Source organism: Mus musculus, chromosome 13 (genome assembly GCF_000001635.26).
Source record: "Mus musculus strain C57BL/6J chromosome 13, GRCm38.p6 C57BL/6J".
Lineage (NCBI taxonomy): Eukaryota > Metazoa > Chordata > Mammalia > Rodentia > Muridae > Mus > Mus musculus.
The window spans coordinates 68696973-68721566 of NC_000079.6; the positions used below are offsets into that span (position 1 = coordinate 68696973).

Here is a 24594-nt window from a genome sequence, read left to right on the forward strand (position 1 = left end):
CAAGTCTATTTCTAGTGGGTATGAATGATACCGCTTTCTCATTATTTTCCTCTTTTGAGAGAATACTAAAAATGGCCCTTTGAAAAGAGCATTAAAGAATTACTGAAAATATATCTTTAAATGAGTAAGGAAATTGACAGAATCTAAGTAGAAATAATGGTTTTGAGGCTGCAATTTTGCTATTAATTTTTCTTAAGTAAAGTATCATTGTTATTTGCCTAGCCAGGGATAATGAGACACAAGATATCTAACTAAACAGTATTAATAAAACGTACCCTTGCTTCAACAACTTTCACAATGCAAAGCCTGATTTAATAGAATCATTGACTTTGACAGATAATTTGAATAGAATAATTGAAATATGCCCCACATTTGGTTATTATTTGGTCTTTGAAAGAATTTCTTATTCATAACAAAATTCTGCATACATAGTACAGGCAGAGCAGCAAAAACACCCAGAAAAGAGAGGTCCATTGATAATTTAATTAATTCTATTCAAATCTTAAGACTAGAGCCAAGTTCCACAAACTGGGATGGGTATAAAGAAGGTTGCAGAACCTCTTTCAGGAAAATGCTTTCTTCCACTGACCATTTCCAAGTAGAAAATCCCCCTGTTAGCAATTCATTTGCTCACTCACTCAGGCCTGACCTCTGCTTGCCTTTTTTGATTAAAAACAACAAACAAACAAACAAACAAAAACCAACAAAAAAACCAACAACAACAACCCAGCAGGTGATAGATGTAACTACCTTGATTCATCATTTACCTCATATCCACAATCATGAAAATGTCACACTGTATCCCATAGGTACAATTACCTCTTATTAACTAGAGTGCAAAAGTTATAGCTACACAGATACACACTCATGCATTGTGAGAAGGACTGCAGAAGAAGATGCAGGCTCGCTGTAACACAGTGGAGTCAGAAAATAAGTAAGGGTGTCTCAGCAAGAGTGAGATGTATCAATACAATGAAAACATATCACACAGACTAGGTAAGAATAAAATTTCTAGGTCCAGGAACGGCATCAAACACTCAGGGGCAATGACACTTGACAAACCTAAGGGGACCAGGGTCTGATGCACCCTTCATAGTCTGTGATTTAACATGTATCAAAGTAAGGGATGCATCCATGAATTTGGTTAACTGGGAGCTGGAGTTAAAACTGTGTTTTAGTGAAGTCAGGAGCCATGAAGAGCTGTACTTGGAGAAGAGTACATCTCTGGGACCCCAAGTTCTTCATCATGAAAAGGCTGTCATCAATAGTCAAGATCCTCAATCTCTCTCCACACCAGGGATGCTGATGGAAATTACCACCCATGACCTACTAAGCACCACAATGTCCCTTTAGGGATGGAACCAAAGATGGTCCCTTGAGCAGGCGAGCCCCAGAGGTACCTGACACTAAAATCAACCTCATGGCGATGCCTTTATACCAGAGAATGAATGAGGTGCCTGCAAACCAGATGAAACCATGTCTAAATAGGAGGTAGTGAAAGGAGAAACTGAAGAAAAACTTTATAGCCTGAAGCTCAGAATGGAAATGATGTACAGATAGGAACTCTGGGTTGGAAGGGAAGCAATGGGTATGGAGTTGTCTCCTTTGTGGCCAGGTGGTTCAGGAACTCAGAAAAGGCCACACTTAGTCACATAGGCATACAGGAACAAAACAAAACGAAACAAAACAAAAAACCAAAATGAAACAGAAAACCCAAAACAATAACAACAACAACCATTACCACCAAAACAAAACAAAACAAAACAAAAACAAAAACAGAAAAATAAAACATAAGAGACAAAAGCTCTTAAAGGACCCAGGACATGCAGATTTCATGCAAAGACATGCAAGGATCCTGCAGTAGCAGAGAATAGGACGAATCCACTTGAATTATACATGTGGGAATCTGTGCTTCAGAACCAGTAGAAGAATTAAAGAAATTGTTTAATCCTTAAAAGTTAGGAATATGAATTCAACTAAAGTTAACCCAAGATAAAATAGTAGAGATGAGGGCACTTGTAAGCAAATACATAAAAAATATCAGTTGAATAATGCCACATTAATAAGAATTAAGACTGAACAAATTAAAAGGGTAATTTAGAAAACACACATAAATCCAAACAGTGTCCAGAGGAAGGATCATGATTGCAATGCACAGGATATAGTCTTAGCACTTGCAAAGTCTGTGCGGTGGACACTGGGGTGTTGGTGACAGTACTTTTCTATATCTTTAAAACATTCAAAAGCAAACATCATTTAAATAGAAATAAACAGGGCTAATATGAGAAAGGTGAAAGAAGAAATACAACAAGAGCTTTGAGGCAGGCAGGGGACCGGGCCATGAGACAGGGCATGCATCTGTCAACACCAGCAGGAAAGGTGGCCCGTGTGGACTTCACAGGGCTCATTTTCAATGGCTAACTTGTTTGATGTAAAACCAAGTACCTGATGAAGTTTGTGAGAGTGGACTTTCCTGGGCTCATCAAGATGTGGCAGAAAACAAGAGACAAGAAAATCAAAGCCAACCCTGCCAGCCAGTATGGCATGGTGCAGTGTCCTCTTCTCCTCTTTTTTATTTTATATATTTTTTATTTTTAAGAATTCTTATTTGCAATCTCTTTCTCTTTTTTTCCAATTTTCATTACGTATTTTCTTCATTTACATTTCAAATGCTATCCCGAAAGTCCCCTATACCATGCCCCCGCCCTGCTCCCCTACCCACCCACTCCCACTTCTTGGCCCTGGCATTCCCCTGTACTGGGGCATAAAAAATTTGCAAGACCAAGGGGCCTCTCTTCCCAATGATGACCGACTAGGCCATCTTCTGCTACATATGCAGCTAGAGACACGAGCTCTGGGGGTACTGGTTAATTCATATTGTTGTTCCACCTATAGGGTTGCAGACCCCTTCAGCTCTTTGGGTACTTCCCCTAGCTCCTCCATTGGGGGCCCTTGTGTTCCATCCAAAAGCTGACTGTGAGCATCCACTTCTGTGTTTGCCAGGCACTGGCATAGCCTCACAAGATATCAGGGTCCTTGCAGCAAAATCTTGCTGGCGTATGCAATAGTGTCTGCATTTGGTGGCTGATTATGAAATGGATCCCCGGGTGGGGCAGTCTCTGGATAGTCCAACATTTCGTCTCAGCTCCAAACTTAGTCTCCGTAACTCCTTCCATGAGTGTTTTCTTCCCAATTCTGAGAAGGGGCGAAGTGTCCACACTTTGGACTTCCTTCTTCTTGAGTTTCATGTGCTTTGCAAATAATACCTTAGGTATTCTAAGTTTCTGGGCTAATATCCACTTATCAGTGAGTACATATCATGTGAGTTCTTTTGTGATTGGGTTACCTCACTCAGGATGATACCCTCCAGATCCATCCATTTGCCTAGAAATTTCATAAATTCATTCTTTTTAATAGCTAAGTAAGTACCCCATTTTGTAAATGTACCACATTTTCTGTATCCATTCCTCTGTTGAGGGGCATCTGGGTTCTTTCCAGCTTCTGGCTATTATAAATAAGGCTGCTATGAACATAATGGAGCATGTGTCCTTATTACCAGTTGGAACATCTTCTGGGTATAAGCACAGGAGAGGAATTGCTGGATCTACCTGTAGTACTATGTCCAATTTTCTGAGGAACTGCCAGACTGATTTCCAGAGTGGTTGTACAATCCTGCAATCCCACCAACAATGGAGGAGTGTTCCTCTTTCTCCACATCCACGCCAGCATCTGCTGTCACATGAATTTTTGATCTTAGCCATTCTGACCGGTATGAGCTGGAATCTCAGGGTTGCTTTGATTTGCATTTCCCTGATGTTTAGGATGTTGAACATTTTTTCAAGTGCTTCTCAGCCATTTGATAATCCTCAGTTGAGAATTCTTTGTTTAGCTCTGTGCCCCATTTTTTAATGGGGTTATTTGATTTTCTGGAGTCCACCTTCTTGAGTTCTTCATTTATATTGGATTTTAGTCCCCTATCTGATTTAGGATTGGTAAAGATCCTTACCCAGTCTGTTGGTGGCCTTTTTGTCTTATTGAGAGTGTCTTTTGACTTACAGAAGCTTTGCAATTTTATGAGGTCCCATTTGTCAATTCTTGATCTTACAGCACAAGTCATTGCTGTTCTATTCAGGAGTTTTCCCCCTGTGCCCATATCTTTGAGGCTCTTCACCACTTCCTCCTCTATAAGTTTCAGTGTCTCTGGTTTCATGTGGAGTTCCTTGATCCACTTAGACTTGACCTTAGTACAAGGATATGAAAATAGATCAATTCACATTCTTCTACATAATAACCGCCAGTTGTGCCAGCACCATTTGTTGAAAATGCTGATTTTTTTTCCCCCCCACTGGATGGTTTTAGCTCCCTTGTCAAAGATCAAGTGACCATAGGTGTGTGGCTTCATTTCTGGGTCTTCAATTCTATCCCATTGGTCTACTTGTCTGTCTCTATACCAGTACCATGCAGTTTTTATCACAATTGCTCTGTAGTACAGCTTAAGGTCAGGCATGGTGATTCCACCAGAGGTTCTTTTATCATTGAGAAGACTTTTTGCTATCCTAGGTTTTTTGTTATTCCAGACGAATTTGCAAATTGCTCCTTCCAATTCGTTGAAGAATTGAGTTGGAATTTTGATGGGGATTGCATTAAATCTGTAGATTGCTTTTGGCAAGATAGCCATTTTTACAATGTTGATCCTGCCAATCCATGAGCATGAGAGATCTTTCCATCTTCTGAGATCTTTGATTTCTTTATTCGGAGATTTGAAGTTCTTATCATACAGATCTTTCACTTCCTTAGTTAGAGTTACATACACTAAGGTATTTTATATTATTTGTGACTATTGTGGAGGGTGTTATTTCCCTAATTTCTTTCTTTCTCAGCCTGTTTATCCTTTGTGTACAGAAAGCCCATTGACTTGTTTGAGTTAATTTTATATCCAGCTACTTCACTGAAGCTGTTTATCAGGTTTAGGACTTCTCTGGTGGAATTTTTAGGGTCACTTATATATACTATCATATCATATGCAAATAGTGATATTTTGACTTCTTCCTTTCCAATTTGTATCCCCTTGACCTCCTTTTGTTGTCGAATTGCTCTGGCTAGGACTTCAAGTACAAGGTTAAATAGGTAGGGAGAAAGTGGGCAGCCTTGTCTAGTCCCTGATTTTAGTGGGATTGCTTCCAGCTTCTCACCATTTACTTTGATGTTGGCTACTGGTTTGCTGTAGATTGCTTTTATCATGTTTAGGTATAGGCCTTGAATTCCTGATCTTTCCAAGACTTTTATCATGAATGGGTGTTGGATTTTGTCAAATGCTTTCTCAGCAGCTAACAAGATCATCATGTGGTTTTTGTCTTTGAGTTTGTTTACATAGTGGATTACATTGATGGATTTCTGTATATTAAACCATCCCTGCATCTCTGGGATGAAGCCTACTTGGTCAGGATGGATGATTGTTTTGATGTGTTTTTGGATTCAGTTAGTGAGAATTTTATTGAGTATTTTTGCATCGAGATTCATAAGGGAAATTGGTCTGAAGTTCTCTATCTTTGTTGGGTCTTTCTGTGGTTTAGGTATCAGAGTAATTGTGACTTCATAAAATGAATTGGGTAGAGTACCTTCTATTTCTATTTTGTGGAATAATTTGAGAAGAACTGGAATTAGGTCTTCTTTGAAGATCTGGTAAAACTCTGCACTAAATCCATCTGGTCCTGGGCTTTTTTGGTTGGGAGACTATTATGACTGCTTCTATTTCTTTAGGGGATATAGGAATGTTTAGGTAATTAATCTGATCCTGATTTAACTTTGGTACCTGGTATCTGTCTAGAAGTTTGTCCATTTCATCCAGGTTTGTTGAGTACAGCCTTTTGTAGTAGAATCTGATGATGTTTTGGATTTCTTCAGGATCTCTTGTTATGTCTCCCTTTTCATTTCTGATTTTGTTAATTAGGATGCTGTCCCCGTGCCCTCTAGTGAGTCTGGCCAAGGGTTTATCTATCTTGTTGATTTTCTCAAAGAACCAGCTCCTTATTTGGTTGATTCTTTGAATAGTTCTTCTTGTTTCCACTTGGTTTGACTATTTCCTGCTGTCTACTCCTCTTGGGTGAATTTGCTTCTTTTTGTTCTAGAGCTTTTAGGTGTGCTGTCAAGTTGCTTTCTCTAGTTTCTTTTTGGAGGCACTCAGAGCTATGAGTTTTCCTCTTAGGAATGCTTTCATTGTGTCCCACAAGTTTTGGTGTGTTGTCACTTCATTTCATTAAACTCTAAAAAATATTTAATTTCCTTCTTTATTTCTTCCTTGACCAAGGTAGCATTGAGGAGAGTGTTGTTCAGTTTCCACGTGCATGTTGGCTTTGTATTATTTATGTTGTTATTGAAGATCAGCCTTAGTCCATGGTGATATGATAGGATGCATGGGACAATTTCAATATTTTTGTATCTGTTGAAGCCTGTTTTGTGACCAATTATATGGTCAATTTGGAGAAGGTACCACAAGGTGCTGAGAAGAAGGTATATCCTTTTGTTTTAGGATAAAATGTTCTGCAGATATCTGTTATATCCATTTGTTTCATAACTTCTGTTAGTTTCACCGTGTCTCTGCTTAGTTTCTGTTTCCAGGATCTGTCCATTGATGAAAGTGGGATGTTAAAATCTCCCACTATTATTGTGTGAGGTGCAATGTGTGCTTTGAGCTTTACTAAAGTTTCTTTAATGAATGTGACTGCCCTTGCATTTGGAACATAGATATTCAGAATTGAGAGTTCCTCTTGGAAGATTTTTAGCTTTGATGAGTATGAAGTGCCCCTCCTTGTGTGTTTTTTTTTTTTTTTGATAACTTTGGGTTGGAAGTCGATTTTATTCGATATTAGAAAGGCTACTCCAGCCTGTTTCTTCAGACCACTTGCTTGGAAACCAGTTTTCCAGTCTTTTTTTTTTTCCATTTTTTATTAGGTATTTAGCTCATTTACATTTCCAATGCTATACCAAAAGTCCCCCATACCCACCCACCCCCACTCCCCTACCCACCCACTCCCCCTTTTTGGCCCTGGCGTTCCCCTGTACTGGGGCATATAAAGTTTGCAAGTCCAATGGGCCTCTCTTTCCAGTGATGGCTGACTAGGCCATCTTTTGATACATATGCAGCTAGAGTCAAGAGCTCCGGGATACTGGTTAGTTCATTATGTTGTTCCACCTATAGGGTTGCAGATCCCTTTAGCTCCTTGGGTACTTTCTCTAGCTCCTCCATTGGGAGCCCTGTGATCCATCCATTAGCTGACTGTGAGCATCCACTTCTGTGTTTGCTAGGCCCCGGCATAGTCTCACGAGAGACAGCTACATCTGGGTCCTTTCGATAAAATCTTGCTAGTGTATGCAATGGTGTCAGTGTTTGGATGCTGATTATGGGGTGGATCCCTGGATATGGCAGTCTCTACATGGTCCATCCTTTCATCTCAGCTCCAAACTTTGTCTCTGTAACTCCTTCCAAGGGTGTTTTGTTCCCACTTCTAAGGAGGGGCATAGTGTCCACACTTCAGTCTTCATTTTTCTTGAGTTTCATGTGTTTAGGAAATTGTATCTTATATCTTGGATATCCTAGGTTTTGGGCTAATATCCACTTATCAGTGAGTACATATTGTGTGAGTTCCTTTGTGAATGTGCTACCTCACTCAGGATGATGCCCTCCAGGTCCATCCATTTGGCTAGGAATTTCATAAATTCATTCTTTTTAATAGCTGAGTAGTAGTGGATGGCAGGATCAATGTTGATCCTGCCAATCCATGAGCATGGGAGATATTTCCATCTTCTGAGATCTTCTTTAATTTCTTTCTTCAGAGATTTGAAGTTTTTATCATATAGATCTTTCACTTCCTTAGTTAGAGTCACGCCAAGATATTTTATATTATTTGTGACTATTGAGAAGGGTGTTGTTTCCCTAATTTCTTTCTCAGCCTGTTTATTCTTTGTATAGAGAAGGGCCATTGACTTGTTTGAGTTTATTTTATATCCAGCTATTTCACCGAAGCTGTTTATCAGGTTTAGGAGTTCTCTGGTAGAATTTTTAGGGTCACTTATATATACTATCATATCATCTGCAAAAAGTGATATTTTCCAGTCTTTCACTTTGAAGTAGTGTCTGTCTTTTTCCCTGAGATGGTTTTCCTGTAAGCAGGAAAATGTTGGGTCCTGTTTCTGTAGCTAGTCTGTTAGTCTATGTCTATTTGTTGGGGAATTGTGTCCAGTGATATTAAGAGATATTAAGGAAAAGTAATTGTTGCTTCCTGTCATTTTGTTGTTAGAGTTAGGATTCTGTTCTTGTGGCTGTCTTCTGTTAGGTTTGTTGAAGTATTACTTTCTTGCTTTTTCTAGGGTGTAATTTCCGTCCTTGTATTGGTTTTTTCCCCGTTATTATCCTTTGAAGGGCTGGATTAATGAAAAGAAATTGTGTGAATTTGGTTTTGTCATGGAATACTTTGGTTTCTCCATCTATGGTAATTGGGAGTTTTGCTGGGTATAGTAGCCTGGGCTGGCATTTGTCTTCGCTTAGTGTCTGTATAACATCTGTCCAGGATCTTCTGGCTTTCATAGTCTCTGGTTAGAAGTCTGGCCTGCCTTTATATGTTACTTGACCTTTTTCCCTTACTGCTTTTAATATTCGGTCTTTATTTAGTGCATTTGTTGTTCTGATTATTATGTGTCAGGAGGAATTTCTTTTCTGGTCCAGTCTATTTGGAGTTCTGTAGGCTTCTTGTATGTTCATGGGCATCTCTTTCTTTAGGTGTGGGAAGTTTTCTTCTATAATTTTGTTGAAGATATTTGCTGGCCCTTTAAGTTGAAAATCTTCATTCCATTCTACTCCTATTATCCGTAGGTTTGGTCTTCTCATTGTGTCCTGGATTTCCTGGATGTATTTTTGAATTAGGATCTTTTTGCATTTTGCATTTTCTTTGATTGTTGTGTCCATGATCCCTATGGAATCTTCTGTACCTGAGATTCTCTCTTCCATCTCTTGTATTCTGTTGCTGATGCTTGCATCTATGGTTCCTGATTTCTTTCCTAAGATTTCTATCTCCAGAGTTATCTCCTTTTGGATTTTCTTTATTGTTTCTACTTCCATTTTTAGATCCTGGGTGGTTTTGTTCAATACCATCACCTGTTTGGTAGTGTTTTCCCGTAACTCTCTAAGGGATTTTTGTGTTTCCTCTTTAAAGGCTTCTAGCTGTTTGCTTGTGTTTTCCTTTATTTCTCTCTTTAAGTCCTCCATCATCATCATGAGAAGTGACTTTACATCCATGTCTTGTTTTTCTGGTGTGATGGTGTATCCAGGACTTGCTAAGGTGGGAGAGTTTGGTTCTGATGATGCCAAGTAACCTTGGTTTCTGTTGCTTCTGTTCTTATTCTTGCCTCCTGCCATCTCTCAAGTGCTTGCTGCCCTCGATATATCTGATTGGAGCTTGTCCTTCATATAATCCTAGTTGATTCAGGACTCCTCAGAGTCCAGCTTTCTCTGTGATCCTTTGATTGTGGGATCCTGTGAACCTGAGATTCTAGGTGTATCAGAGTTCTTTGCAGTCAAGCTCCTCTGAGACCCTGAAATACTGGTGTGGCCCAGCTCCTGTTATCCTGGGATCCTGTTGTCCTAAGATCCTGGGTGTGTTACAGTGCCTGGAAATGGTGTCTCCTTTGAGGACCTTGGAGCTGTCTGGTCTGTTCGGAACCAAAGTAAACCAGAACTGATCAAAAGGAACCTGAGCCTCTGTCCAGGAAGGGCTCCAGTGTCCTTGTTCCTGCTGTCACAGGCCTGTCACAATTGGATTGGAACTGATGTTGGATTGGAACTTAGGATCACCAGTGATCCTAAGATCCTGTGAAGAGTCCTCTAGGGACCGTGGGGGTGTCTGCTGACTCCTTGCCCAAGGTGACCCGGTGCTGGTGCAGACCAGAAGGGACTTGTGCCCCTGGTTAGGCTGGTTTTCTGCTTCCTTAATGCCATCTCAGGTCCCTCGAGATTGGATTGGAACCGATGTTGTGTTCCACTTACCAGTGATCCTAAGATCTCGTGGAGAGTCCTCTAGGGACCGTGAGAGTGTCTGCCGACTCCTTGCCCAAGGTGACCCGGTGCTGTCGCCAACCAGAAAGGGTTGCAATCTCTTTCTTAACTGAAAATTATGAAGCATTTTCCCCCTCAGTCTTTTGTCTTCCTTGGGGATTTTTTTTTAAAACAACCATTCATCTTTCCAGTGATCGACAGCCCCTGCATCACTTAGGATGTAGGTAATATAGAGGTTCACCTAACAGATAGATGCAGGAAAATGAACTTATGCACTCGCCAGTGGCGCTGTGCCCCAGTTCCCTGGGCGATCATGACTCCACGACAAACTTCTGCTCCCTGGCAGCCCTAGTGGAGCACACACATTTCTCTCACATACCAGCTGCTTCAGGCCTGGTACTAGAAAGGAATTTAATTTGTTGGCATTTTTGAACGGAAGGCTGATCAGCTGACAGTGGGAAATTTCACTGAGGAAAAATTTTTTTTTAAGCAGAGAAGAAGGGCGCCTTGGGGGCCCATGCCTGCTGATGCTAATTTGTAAAAAAGGAGGAAATCTGGTGGGAACCTCTCCAAAACAGGGGAGACAGCTGAGGAACTGTGTGCATGAGTAATGCCCTGGCTGGCTATCACTCCTGTGAATGCCAGGGTTCTGGCTCAGTGCCCAGGATGAAAACCTTTGTTGTATAGAGGGGAAGATAGTGCTTGCTTCTAATTGCTAAGCATCTTTATCAGGAAAGGGTGCCACTCAATCTGAGCAGGTTAGCTGCCCACAAATCCTGGCTGCACTACACAGGATAAACGGCAGTACAATATTGAATCCTGGTAGATTGAAAATGCTTTTTTCTTTTCTTTTTTTGGCTCCTACAGAATACGCAGTGACTAGAGAAAATCTATTTCAGAATATATATATATATATATATATATCCATTTATAATAAGAAGGATGAATTTCCTAAAACTTCCTTTAAGCTATAAAACAAAAGTCATCTTCTTTGGAGACAGCCATATGAAAGTAAGTGTGAGAGGAAGGACCCTTTAGGAATTAGGATGGCAAAAGCAGTGGATAGAGCTCAGGGTATAGATCCTGTAAGCAGAACAGGAATCTGTGTTCTGAGCAACCCTGCCTTGGCTATATGTGGGGATGTGACTGGATCACCAGTCTGGATGCTGCTCCTGTCTGTTGAATGACATTGGAACCAGACCTCGGGTGTCATGGTGGAGGTAGACCGTTTCTATCCCCCAATTTTGGTGCATCTCCTAAATGAGGTTAGGTTATTTCTTTAGAGGGAGGATTGGTACAGAATCCTTTATTAGTGCTCAGTCGATGCCCATCAGGGATCACTATTTTCCCTTGTCAAAAGACTGGAACCTATTCCTGTTCTTGGATCGAGACCTTGCATTTTAAGTTACTCCAAAAAGTTAATCCAACCGGGCCTGTCAATCACCTGACATGGAACCACTTCTAAGGCAGGCGGATTCACCTTGAGCCATGCTGAGGTGATAGAAGGAATAATGTACTTTCCCTTATCAGACACTCTGCCCTCAGAATTGTCACTTGCTGAGGGCTAGGCTAAGCCTGCCTGATTTTCTGAATTACTTGGCAAAGTGTAAGTTTTTCTTTTTTCCATCTCTTTCTTTCAGATACGTGCCATAATCCCAACCTTTAAAGAAAGAGTGAGGGGGCACCTCTCTCTCTGTCTCTGTCTCTCTGTCTGTCTCTCTGTCTCTGTCTCTGTCGCTCTCTCTGACATTTCTACCATACAGTTGCTTACAAATGGCACAGGTTTCCTCTCTTCTCCCTTTTCCATTATTTTCCTGTAGGAATCCTCTCAGATTTAGAACTTACCTGTGATGCTTTTTTTTCTTTCAAACTCTAATAAAACTTTCTTCAAGACTGTCTCTGGGTCTGTTATTAAATTCTCTTACTAATGAGTCTAAGAACACTGAGATGAGACTCCAGTTCCCCCAGTTACAATATAATGCTTTTTGTCAGTTGGTTAGAACCTGAAGGACTCTATCCTAAAAGACAGGACTTGCATGGCTCACATTTCTTCCTGTGTTTCACGTCTCTCTTAAAACCAGCTGGAAACTGACCTATGACAGTGGGTAGATTTAAGATGAAAGAAGGGTGCATAATTCACAGAACTTACAAAAAAATGAAGGAATGGCATTTGTAGAGCAGGTGTTCATCTTCATCCCATGACACTGTGTATGTACATATGTGCACACAAACATGTGCAGCGGTGCTTTCCTCTGCATGTGTGCTGTGGCGGCCTGAAGTTGACACCAGGTACCTTCCCCTATTGCTCTCTGCCTTATTTTTCAAGATCAAGTTTCTCATCTAACCTGAAGCTTGCCATTTTGGCTAGAATAGTCGACCAAAAAGATCCCAGGATCCACTTGTCTCTGACCCCATCCAGCGCTGGAGGTGCAGGATGGGTTGCCAGACTGATTTTTCTTTTCTTTTTTTTAAACCGTAGGTGTTAGGGCTTTCACGTCAGTTCCTCATGTTTATTATTTGAGCAGTTTATCACTGAGACATTTCATAAGCCCCAACAATGGTGTTAAAGTCAGAAAGGGCACTGATTGGTTTGAAGATGCGGCATAATAGCAGGGCACTCAACTCACATGCATAAGGCTCTGGGTTTGGTCCCTGATATTGCAGGAAATCAGAACACCTTGCACCATCAGATCAGAGAGTAATTTCTGGCTTTCCTTGTAGAAATTATTCCCTGATCTGATAATGTTCAGTCTCAAGAATTGAGGCCGATATGCTTTATCTACAAAGAGCTCAATTGCAAGGTGTTATTATCACATGGCCACCAAAATCCACATTATGTCTCAAGTACTGTGATATGAAGAATGGCCCTCTGTTTGTAAAAGTACATGCTTGCACATCCTTCAAACACGCTGAGGCTTCGGGAGAGAGGCACAGCAGCTGAGAATCACAAGGGGGCGGGCTCATGAACTTACTTTGGCAGTACAAGAATCTGTACAATGAAGATACAGAGGAAGATGAGGCAGGCACAGGTCACGTAGTACTTGAATGCTGGCAGTGCAGTGGCTCGATACTGAGGAGGAAAAGGACACTGTGAGAGATGGTTGATTGCTGCCACGAGAAGAGCTACACAGAGCTACCCAGCAACCTTGTATCTGGGGCAGGATGACACTTGCAAATTTCAGATTTCAGCAGAAACAAGCTATGGCTGCTCATCCCAGTTAGTCAAATGTCCTCCCTCCAAATGTACCGTGAGTGACTTGCAAAGGCTGTGGTGTATGAGTAAATGTTTGAGATCCACGGATCTGTAACAGGTTCAAGCCAGTTAGGAAGGAAGCACCCAGACGGAAGCCGAGTGGGAGGGCTTAGTGGGTCCTGTGTGGGTCCTAGTTTCTATAGTCTACCATTATTTGGAGAAAGAGAATGACTTTCCAAATAATGACACTTTTAAACATACATATGAAATGCATGCATTTCAATGTTTTGTTTCATCATTGATCTCAGGGCTACTTAAAGTGTTGAATGACAGTATGTGGCGTTGGTTCTGAGGCTGGCTCAGGGAGCCTCCTTTGTCTTGTCCAGCACCATTAGCAGGGGTTCTGTCTACGATGCAGGACCACTGTTCTCAACTGACTTAGGAACACAAAGCCAGGCACCACTGTATCCATGATGACTGTGGTGGTGGTCTTTGCCCCAAGTGATTTACAACTCTGAATGTTTTACGTACAAAATGCAAAATACCAACAAGACACCTACAGGGAGGCAGAAACTATTTCTGTCCCTGCTTCTGGTTGAAGGAACTGCAGGCCAGAATTCATTTTAATATTAATGATTGATATGCTAAGGGACTGGCAGTGCGTGAAGCCCTAGTTTCTGCATCAGGAAAAGCAAAGGCTGTCTTCCACACAGGAAGCTACGCTGATTTCCCTAACAAGGCTCATAACAAAGTGGAAGGAGACAAAGTTTTATGAAATGGCACTGTAACTTCTTGCAGATGCTTTCAGGTCCTATCAGCTATATCAACCTAGCCTGGTTCCAGAGTTAGAAAGAAACAGATGAAGTTCTTAGATGTGAGCCACTCGGGTTTTGGTGTTGAAAGTCAGCAGCTCTCCCCTTCGTCTCTCCATGATTCTTTCTCCGTTTGTTGGCCTGTATTCTCTCCCCTTTCACTGGAAGTGCAGGCTGTGGGTGCTTAAGTTCCAGTATTCTCCATACTTTGCCTTAGCGTTGTCATCTGCAGATGTGCACACATGGGGAGAGTGTGTACAGTCTCTCCAAAGCTGCAGTCTTAACGATGACTACCTTCTTCCTTGTTAGAATCTTGTTCCTACTGAATTTTGTGTCTTAATATCCAGGACAATTTGCATGCTGATGAAGGCACGTCATTAGCATAATTGCTGGAATGTGATTGGACCCTATGCATTCTGTTCCTTCCTTAGCTTGAACTTCTCCGGGGCTTTGCATGGAGATGGTTTGGATTGGCTTTTTGGTAATGATCACGGGTTTCTAGCAGGAAGGAAGAGTGTGGCCGTTACATAACAAACATCCTTTAGTATCTCTTAGAATCATTCCGGGGTGAGATGTTATTAAGTAATAAGTTGGTAAACATTTTTAGACAGTATTTTACCAAGAAAGTGGCAAGTGATCTTGGTGTACCAGGTACACCAAGGGGACTTGGGAGAGCCTATAAAATCCACCTTCTTGGACTCTGAAAAACTTTACTTTTTATTTTTTTATTAGATATTTTCTTTATTTATATTTCAAATGTTAGCCCTTTCCCAGTTTCTCCTCTGGAAATCCCCTACTCCATCCCTTCTCTCCCTGCTTCTATGAGGGTGTTCTCCTACCTATCCACTCACTTATGCCTCACTGCCCTGGCATTCCCCTACACTGGGGCATCAAGCCTTCACAGGACCAAGGGCCTCTCCTCTCATTGATGCCTGATAAGGCCATCCTCTGCTACATATGCAGCTGGAGCCATGGGTTGCTCCATGTGTACTCTCTGAAAGACTTTTAATGTTGGATGTTTTCATTCCGTTTTCTAGAAAATGATGTGCTGAGTCTTCTGTGCAGAATATTCATAACAGTCATGCAAATGCTACCACTAACCTAATCATTTTGTTCAAACTGAGTGTGTAATGATGTGGTTGGATGATGGACATGGCCTCTGAACCATGTTTCTTCTTTCTATCAACACAAATCAGGAAGTGAGTGGACTTCAGGTGGCCTAACAGGACCTAGAAAGACTTTTTAACCTGCGCTTAGCAGATCTATAAAAGTCAAACATCTGCTGCTTGTTTTTGAGCCTAAACCAGCTCATTAGGACTCCTGGTGCCAATGTATTCAGATGCAACAAAATTAAAAGTTTGAGTTTTCTAATCTTTTTAACACAGAAGTTAGATGTAAACCTCAGACTTTTGTCAACAAATCAGAACAATTTGTGTAACAACATTGTCAATTTATTGGAAGTATTTTTTCTTTTAATGTGGTGGTTCTCAACTGGTGTGTGGGTCATTAAACTCTTTGGTGGGGTCAAATGACTCTTTCAGAGGGGTTGCCTAAATCCATTGGAAAACACAGATATTTACATTATGAATCATAACAGTAGCAAAATTACAGTTATGACATAGCAATGAAAATAACATGCTATTATTGTTGTTATGTTTTGTTTTTGTTTTGTTTTTTCTGAATCTCAACTGTATATCATTCACTACCAAGAGTGCAGAGAATATCACTGGGTCAGAGAGAGCATTTGGCAAAAAAGAAATGTTATGAAAGAGTGCCCAGGAGCAGTAGAGGTGAGGTACATACACAGCACTGACCCAGTTAGAGATAGTACAGACTGGGGTTGCAGAAATCAATGCCCTAGGTACATGTCTGAAATGGTCAGAGAGCAAATTCAACAAATGCCTCAAACATGGATATTAGTGAAGTATTTAACCAAAAACTATATTAAAAACATCCACTCAGTTTCATGATTGATGTCAAAACTACATTTCCAAAAGAAAATTATAATAGTTTAAAGAGGAAAATGGCTTACTTCTTTTTCTATATTTTTGTTATAGAAAAACAGGGAGATTCTTTGAATGTCTTCTGACTTGAGCCATTGCCTAGAGGTGAGGAAGACAGACAACATCAAACATCCAACTAAGCATCCACAATGATTTACAAAAGCAAGCAAACCGTCCAGTGTTCCTGGATGTAAACCCTGCCATTCTGAATACATTTTTGGAATGTAATAGCAATTTATTTGGTTTGGATTCTAGAAATGGCTACAAATGCTACAGGAGTAGTCACACAATGCCCTTCTGGGGAAAAAATCACATAATACAACTGTCATATTAAATCCAAACTAAAGTTAACCAAATTAACTAGCTCAAAAAATACCTCATCCCAAGGACACAGCTAAACCCACACTTCTTCCACACTCACCAAAAATCCTCTTATTGTCATTTTCTCATTTCAAGACAATAATAACCATGTCAGAAAGAAGTTCTCAGGAGATGCTAAAAATAAGGCTTATGTGTAAGCACTGCCACGACCTGTCGAGTTAGTCTTTTGGGCATGTTTCTGGAAATGGCATAATCAGGTCATATATAGGCATACTTTTAGGTTTTTGAGGAACCTCTACAAGGATTTCCATAGTGACTGGAGTCATTAAAATAGAAATTTGTTTATGGGAATCAGGAAAGAGGAGACTGGGGAAAGAAGAAAAAAAGGTGTATGGGGCTGGGGGAGGCTATACAGTCAAAATATATGATATGCTTGTATAAAAATATCTTTATGGAATCCAGTGTCATACACAATGAATAGAGCTAAGTGAAAATGTCTTTATGGAATCCAGTGCCATACACAATGAATAGAGCTAAGTGAAAATGTCTTTATGGAATCCAGTGCCATACACAATGAATAGAGCTAAGTGAAAATGTCTTTATGGAATCCAGTGTCATGCACAATGAATACACCTTTTTAAAAATTACTAAAAACATCAATTTAAAGACCCACAGGTTTATGATGCTGGAACAAACCAAAAACATCACAAACACAAGCACATAACCCTGATACTGAGAAATGAATAAAAATTATATGGATGAGATCATCCTTCCACATCAGCAACTTCACAAATCTGTTTCAGGTAGATTATACAGTGGTAAGTAACATCAGGAGAAAACTGCTCACTGGAATGCTTAATGCAACCCCAGGCAACAGCAGCACTGGGCACAGGTCACGGGACCTGAGCACAGAATGTGTGGCACAGCTTCACAAGTGACAACAGAATGAGAAAAGCGTGAAGGAGAAAGACAGCTTTCTCAAATGAATCATGATAGAAATGCAAAGCAAAGCCCAAATCCAATACAGAAAAGTGCCTGTGAATACCAAGAACAAATCATTACTGATTGGTTTGGATCACTACTCATTGAAGGACATACATACTTATTTTCCTAAGTTTCCTTTAATAAAACTTTCTGTTTAAAAAATATAATAGTCTCAAATATGTGGGCCTGTATATATTTATATACTCATATGTTTATAGCTGCACTTAACACATATTTACACAGCCATCTAGATATGGATGTTTAATATTTTTATTATCCATATATTATCATCTATCTATCTATCTCTACCATTTATCTATCTATCTATCATCTAATTTATCATCATTTATCTATCTAATCTATCATCTATCTATCTACCTATCTATCATGTATCTATCATCTATATCACCTGTCAACCATTTATCTATCTAATCTATCTATGTATCTATCTATCTATGTATCTATGTATCTATGTATCTATCTATCTATCTATCTATCTATCTATCTATCTATCTATCTATCTATCTATCTATCAATCAATCTATCTATGTATCTATCTATGTATCTATCTATGTATCTATCTATGTATCTATCTATGTATCTATCTATGTATCTATCTATCTATCTATCTATCTATCTATCTATCTATCTATCTATCTATCTACCTATTTAACATCCATCTCCTTTTATTCATCCACCTGTCTGTATATATGCCCATCTGCCTATCTTTATATCCAGGTATGTATATACCTACCTATCTATCTGAGTATATGCATTAGAAAATCCCAGAGAATTGTGTTTCACATAGATTTCCAAAAAGTCATATAAATATTTCAGTAATTATTAAATCACATGAATTTATTCTTTAAAAAGTTAGATTTGTTTATCATTTATTTGTGGGTGGAGCACAACACACCACAGTGCATGTATGGATGGGAGAGGAAATTTTGTGGGAATTGGTCTTCCTTTCCATGATGTGGGTCCCAGAAATCAAACCAAGGTGAAGAGGCTTGGGAGCAAGCTCCTTTGCCCACTTAGCCATCTTGCTGGCTTTGAAAATTTTAATACAGTACTTTCCAATACAATGAATTAGAGAGATGCAGGATGAACATGTGAGGAATCATGGGACTGAAGTAAGTGAAATGGTCTGACAGCCAAACACTCAGTAGGATTCCAGAATAGGCCTCTATAGCAGACTGGCACTCAGGACGGTGGTTAATGGCACAATAGCCAGGAGACCAAGAATGCTAATGGGGGTTTCCAGGGTCTCAGACACCTTTGCTGTCTAACCCTCCCACACAGATGGTCACATCAACTTGACTGACTCAGAAGACAGGACTACCAGTGACCCTTTTAAAACTGAGAATTCAGAATCAATAGTGTGTTCCAGAATAGCTATCATTAAAAGTAGATTGGACATCTGCACTGCTTCACGAAAGAAGGTTAAATTACAGGTTTCAAAAACAGATGTTGTTGGTATTTCTGATACTGTTAGCAGAGGTAGAATTTGATCTATCTTATAAGACTATTGTAGGACTCAACTCCTGATTTTCTTTCCACTTTTAAAAGTTCACTCTTATTTATTTCAAATTTTTAAATTTCACTCTTACTTTATTTACAAATTTCTATTTTGGGGAAGCAGTTTTTAAATTTTTAAATTAGGAATCACAGTTGATTCCTATGAAAATGCCCAGAAAATAAAAATAAATTTTATTTTGTTTATAATTTTTATTACATGTGAATTGATTTTGTGGGCATGCATGTGTGTGTGTGTGTGTGTGTGTGTGTGTGTGTGTGTGTGCACATGCACTCGTGCTCCACGTGCACTTAGACACACACAGGCCACTGCTGTTGTGTGGATGTTAGAGGATAACTTAGGGAGCTCAATTCTTACTGGTCATGGAGACTGAATTTAGATCGCCAGGTTTGGTAGCCATCTCCTTTACCAGTTTTTCTACCTTGTTGGCCCACAAACAAATTTTATCCATACTTTCTATTAAAACTGTATTTATCAGAATATGTATTTGTATAGCACTTGCAGGTAAATTACCCCCCATTTTTTTTCCTTTATCAAAGAGCAAAATCTAATTTTAAAAAATGCTTCCAGAAGACAGAAATTTGTAAATAAAATGAGAATGAACTTTAAAAACTTTTAGAATGCAGTTCTCTCTTTATTGCCAGAGTGCACCTACCACGTCTGGATTTACAGCTCCGGCATCTGGCAGGAAGGCACCATGACAGAACTTACCTGCCCTGGATTACCAAAGCCCAACATGGTAGCCCACAAGCCAGGAAATCCTGAGGAAACAACCAAATCCCAGCCAATCCACACCCTCATTTCCCCTTTCCATAGCAAGGTCTGTCTGACTGTGGCTTTTCTCTTGGAGCAGTAAATGGTGAACAAATCTGACGGCATCTTTGGACTAAGAGACTGTGTTGTTTCCATGGATTTAGTCTCCGTGAAGCCCCCAAATGGCTCCGTTCCCTCTCATGATTTGTATGAAATTCACATTTAGTATTATAGTCTGTCTATTTGATATGCTAGGCCTGCACTCTCCCCACCAGGGTTTGTTCACAGAACTGACTGGCCTGTTTGGACAGAAAGGATTTATGTAGGGCTGATAAGGTCTGATAATGTTTTTGGAAATTAGAACTAGAGAGTGACAGAAAAGACAGGAAAGGAAAGAAAATGAAGGAGGGAAATGGGCAGGGACATTGAGGGTAGAAGGAGAGAAGAGGGGAGGGGAGAGGAGAAAGTGGTAGATAGTAGGAGTGTAGAGGGCAGGAAACATGCTGTGCATGTGTGCGTGTTATCCTTATCTTCCCTGTTTCCCATCTGGTAGCATGAAGAGTCGGACGCTATCTCTGGCCCACACTGTTGGTGTTTCCCTGTTAATTTGTTTTTTTTTTCTACTATGATTTATTTATTTATTCTATTTCTAGGAAAAATAAAAGGAGATTACAAGTGAGATCCTATGTGGAGAATGCAGAACACAGCCCCATCTTCCCTGAGAACATTCTCCAGTGGAAGAATAAATGCACGTTCTGAAATGACAGAAGCCGTGGAGGGAGAGACTCAGCCATTCTATTTTGGATTAAATGTTTTAAATGTTTGTGTCTTCCTCAATGTCATATGTTGAAGCCCTGGCCTCTAACATGGCTGTGTTAGGATGTATGGCCCCTTGGGTACTGCAGAGATTAATCAGATCTTGGGAGTGGAGCTGGACTCAGATCAGACAGAAGTGAGTGTGTTGGTCTTGCACTTCATGCATGTACTTGGAAAAGGGAGTTTGCTGTGTCTGTTGGTCTGATGCTGAACTCAACACATGGCAATCTGCAGAGAAATCACTGCTTTGTATAAATAGAGAGAAACACTAATTGGTAATCCAGTTCCAATGGAATCAGTAGGTGGAAACCAGAAGAACAGAGGATCCTACCAAACCCAACAAGATTTAATGGTTAGGGAACAACAAAACATAACCAATGCCAACCAAACCCAGAGGCTGAAGGGCTTCCCTGTGAGCCGCTCCCTGTCTTGTTTCAAGAACAGCATTCGACTCTTTTCTACTTCATTTGGAAAATGTTGGGAAACTTATGACAGAAGCACTCAAGGCATCCGCCCGAAGCATCTATCTGGAAGCTGTATGGGATCTTGCCTTTTTTTTGTTTTTGTTTTGTTTTTGAGACAGGGTTTCTCTGTGTAGCCCTGGCTGTCCTGGAATTCACTCTGTAGACCAGGCTGGCCTCGAAATCAGCCTGCCTCTGCCTCCTGAGTGCTGGGATTAAAGGTGTGAGCCAAGGATCATGCCATCTTTATGTGCACATTTGGATAATAATGAGGCAAAGAAAAGCAACAGTTCAAAGTTAACCTTAATAACAATAAAGCAAAGCCACTGTAGTAGCAACTACACTGTAACTACACTGTCATAGTAACTACACTGTAACTACACTGTAGTAGTAACTACACTGTAACTACACTGTCGTAGTAACTACACTGTAACTACACTGTCGTAGTAACTACACTGTAACTACACTGTCGTAGTAACTACACTGTAACTACACTGTCGTAGTAACTACACTGTAACTACACTGTAGTAGTAACTACACTGTAACTACACTGTAGTAGTAACTACACTGTAGTAGTAACTACACTGTAACTACACTGTAGTAGTAACTACACTGTAACTACACTGTAGTAGTAACTACACTGTAACTACACTGTAACTACACTGTCGTAGTAACTACACTGTAACTACACTGTCGTAGTAACTACACTGTAGTAGTAACTACACTGTAACTACACTGTGACTACACTGTAGTAGTAACTACACTGTAACTACACTGTCGTAGTAACTACACTGTAGTAGTAACTACACTGTAACTACACTGTAACTACACTGTAGTAGTAACTACACTGTAACTACACTGTGACTACACTGTAGTAGTAACTACACTGTAACTACACTGTGACTACACTGTCGTAGTAACTACACTGTCGTAGTAACTACACTGTAGTAGTAACTACACTGTCGTAGTAACTACACTGTCGTAGTAACTACACTGTAGTCTAACGGTTTCTTGAGAGGATGAATGGTGTGGACAGTAGGGTCCCACCTGAGCACACACTGAGGCTGGGATCAGAGCTTGGGATTTTAGTGTTGCTATTGTTATTGTCATTATTTCTGGTGTTAAAACTCTGTCAGTGGGCAAGAGTTCCTCTTTCTTCTAATGTGTGTTATTCTTGGGGGAAACTAAGTACTGCCTGCTGTTTCCTTTAGTTGGATGACTCTCCCTCTTCCTTGTTTTTAGCTGCTAGAGGCTTGTTTCTTTGTGAAGTGCTCAAGTGTTCACTGGACCAGAGGTCAAGATAATGCTATGAGGATTCCAGAGTCAGGTTTCTACCAGGCTCTGCTCATGGAACTTGAGCATACAGGGTGATGGTATGTGTGTCAACTTGGACACATGAAAGAGCTATGACAGGCAATAATAGCCATAGCTTGTATATCTTTCTTGCAGCTCACCTGATCAAGATGCTTCATTGCCTGACACACATGCTAAACAATAGGCACCTGTGGCTTTCTCATAAACACTGTGTGTTCTGCATATCTAGACTGGGGCAGTCTAGAACAAATATGCATTTTACGAAGATGGGCAACTAAGGCCTTGCAACTTTACATTAAGCTATATTAATTGAAGGTGGTAAAAGTCATTTATATTTTCAAAAGTCAACTCTGATATAACAAATGAAGTAGGTTACCTTAAATATGGAATTTTTTTCCTTAAGCATTTTCTCAAGTCAACCTGCTGTTTCTCATTCTAATTTAATTTTTAAAAAGCACTGATTGTATAGGTGTGCTCAATACTTCATCTGCCGTTGGCTCTCCTGAGACCTCTATGACATAGGTGAGGTCCTTTCTGACACAGAGAAGGCTCTAGGGTACAGTCCAGTCCCTAATAACACAAGTGAGTCTTCTATGACACAGGTTGAGTCCCCTAAGACAAAAACAACTTTCTCAATGACATAGGTGAGTCCTCTGTGACACAGGTGAGTTCTCTTTGACACAAGTGAGTCCTCTGTGACATATATGAGTCCTCTTTGACACAGGTGAGTTCTCTTTGACACAGGTGAGTCCTCTGTGACATATATGAGTCCTCTATGACACAGGAGAGTTCCCTTATGGTATAGGTGACTTTCTCTATGGTGCAGGTGACTCTTCCATGAAACAGGTACTATTCAGTATGACATAAGTGAGGCCCTCTATATCATAGCTGACTTCTCATGTGACATAGCCAAGTCCTACTATGGCACAGGGGAGTTCCTTTATGACATAGATGAGTTTCATGACACAGATAAGCTTCTCTACACTTTTTAATTTTAAAATATAAAACAAAGAAGTATGGGCAATGAATTTAAATAGGGTGGATGCATGAGAAGAATTGGAGGGAGAAAGGGAAGGGGAAAATCATGTAATTTTATTTTAATTTCAAAAATAAAGGCAAAGTATATAATCTGACCCATGACTTTTCTTTGTAGGATTACTTGTCATGGTGTTTATTGCTAAGTAACTGACTGACTCCTTTCTAGACAGAACTTAATTTTTATAGCATAAAAGAAATCCTACAAACATAGAGCAGTTGGAATGAAAATGAGTAACTGAGAGGCTTGGGTTTGCCATGATAAGGATGGAAGCATTGGCGAGAAGATACTTGGAAAATGTTGCATTGTACTCATGGAAGCATTGGCTAGGAGACACTTGGAAAATGTTACATTGTATTTGTGGAAGCCTAGGCTAGGAGACACTTGGAAAATGTTACATTGTATTCACACATTAGGCTTTGAAATAAGCTGATCGAAATTTAAAACACTCACTTTTGTGCGTTGATCCCGTCAATTGCTTGGATCATCCTTTCATTCAGTTCTTCTTCGAATCGCTTCTTCTGTGACTTAGTTCTACACAGAAAGGAAATACGAGTGAGAATGTTAGTATGAAGGTTAATATGTGGTCCAGTTATAATGGTAACAAAGCATACACACACACCAGGGATTAAATAAACTGACCATAATGTTTACCACAGTATGTTGGCTTACTATTCTGTGAAACTCACTGGGATTTCAAATCACCACTGGAAGTACTTGGTGTGTGATATTTGTTAAACTTCATTTTATGATTAGAACATGCTGGCTGTAGAAGGATCCCTAGAGGAATCCTTTATGTTGGTCATTCCTTTTTGATGTATTTCTCAGCCAGTTTCAAAGAATTTGCAAAGCTACAGTCTCTGTTTGGGCATCTCAAAGCTTCATTTCATATGTAATCTATTGAATATAATTGAATATAACATAAAGATTCTGTGACGTGCAAAAGTCACACTCAAAAGACAACCTGGTTGTGTTTGTAGACTTAGAGATTACCACACATGGTCTTGGAGCAGGTGATCTTAAGACATAATACATGAGAGCTTCTAAGTCTCGCTATGCCGCTTAAAAGTGGGAGCTTCCTTCTGCCAGGAAAGGTGGATAATTTACACGACAATAGCATAAAGGAGAAACTGAGATTGATATGTCTTTTAAGAGTTAAATATCTACTGGAAAGATTAAAAGGCACAGGTTGGCCCTTGCTAGCCAATCTAGATGAGGCTATGCCAGTCTTCAGACACATGCATCTAGGCAGTTTAAAACTAAATGGATGGATCTGACCTGGAGTAGTCCTGGCACTTTTCCTGAGGTTTGATATA

At 40.1% G+C, this 24594-nt stretch overlaps 1 protein-coding gene across 2 annotated transcripts in view; it reads right to left on the reverse strand.

Annotated features, from left to right (window-relative positions):
- Window positions 1-24594, reverse strand: part of Adcy2 (adenylate cyclase 2) — a 379558-nt gene that overhangs the window by 76930 nt on the left and 278034 nt on the right. For both annotated transcript variants that reach the window (XR_001780768.2, NM_153534.2), the window contains exons 12-14: window positions 23732-23812; window positions 16086-16155; window positions 13021-13118 (exon numbers count right to left, since the gene is read on the reverse strand). Coding sequence is in view for 1 of the 2 variants with exons in the window: in NM_153534.2 (NP_705762.2) it covers window positions 13021-13118; window positions 16086-16155; window positions 23732-23812 (249 nt within the window). In the remaining variant the exon portion in view is untranslated. The remainder of the gene's footprint in view (window positions 1-13020; window positions 13119-16085; window positions 16156-23731; window positions 23813-24594) is intronic.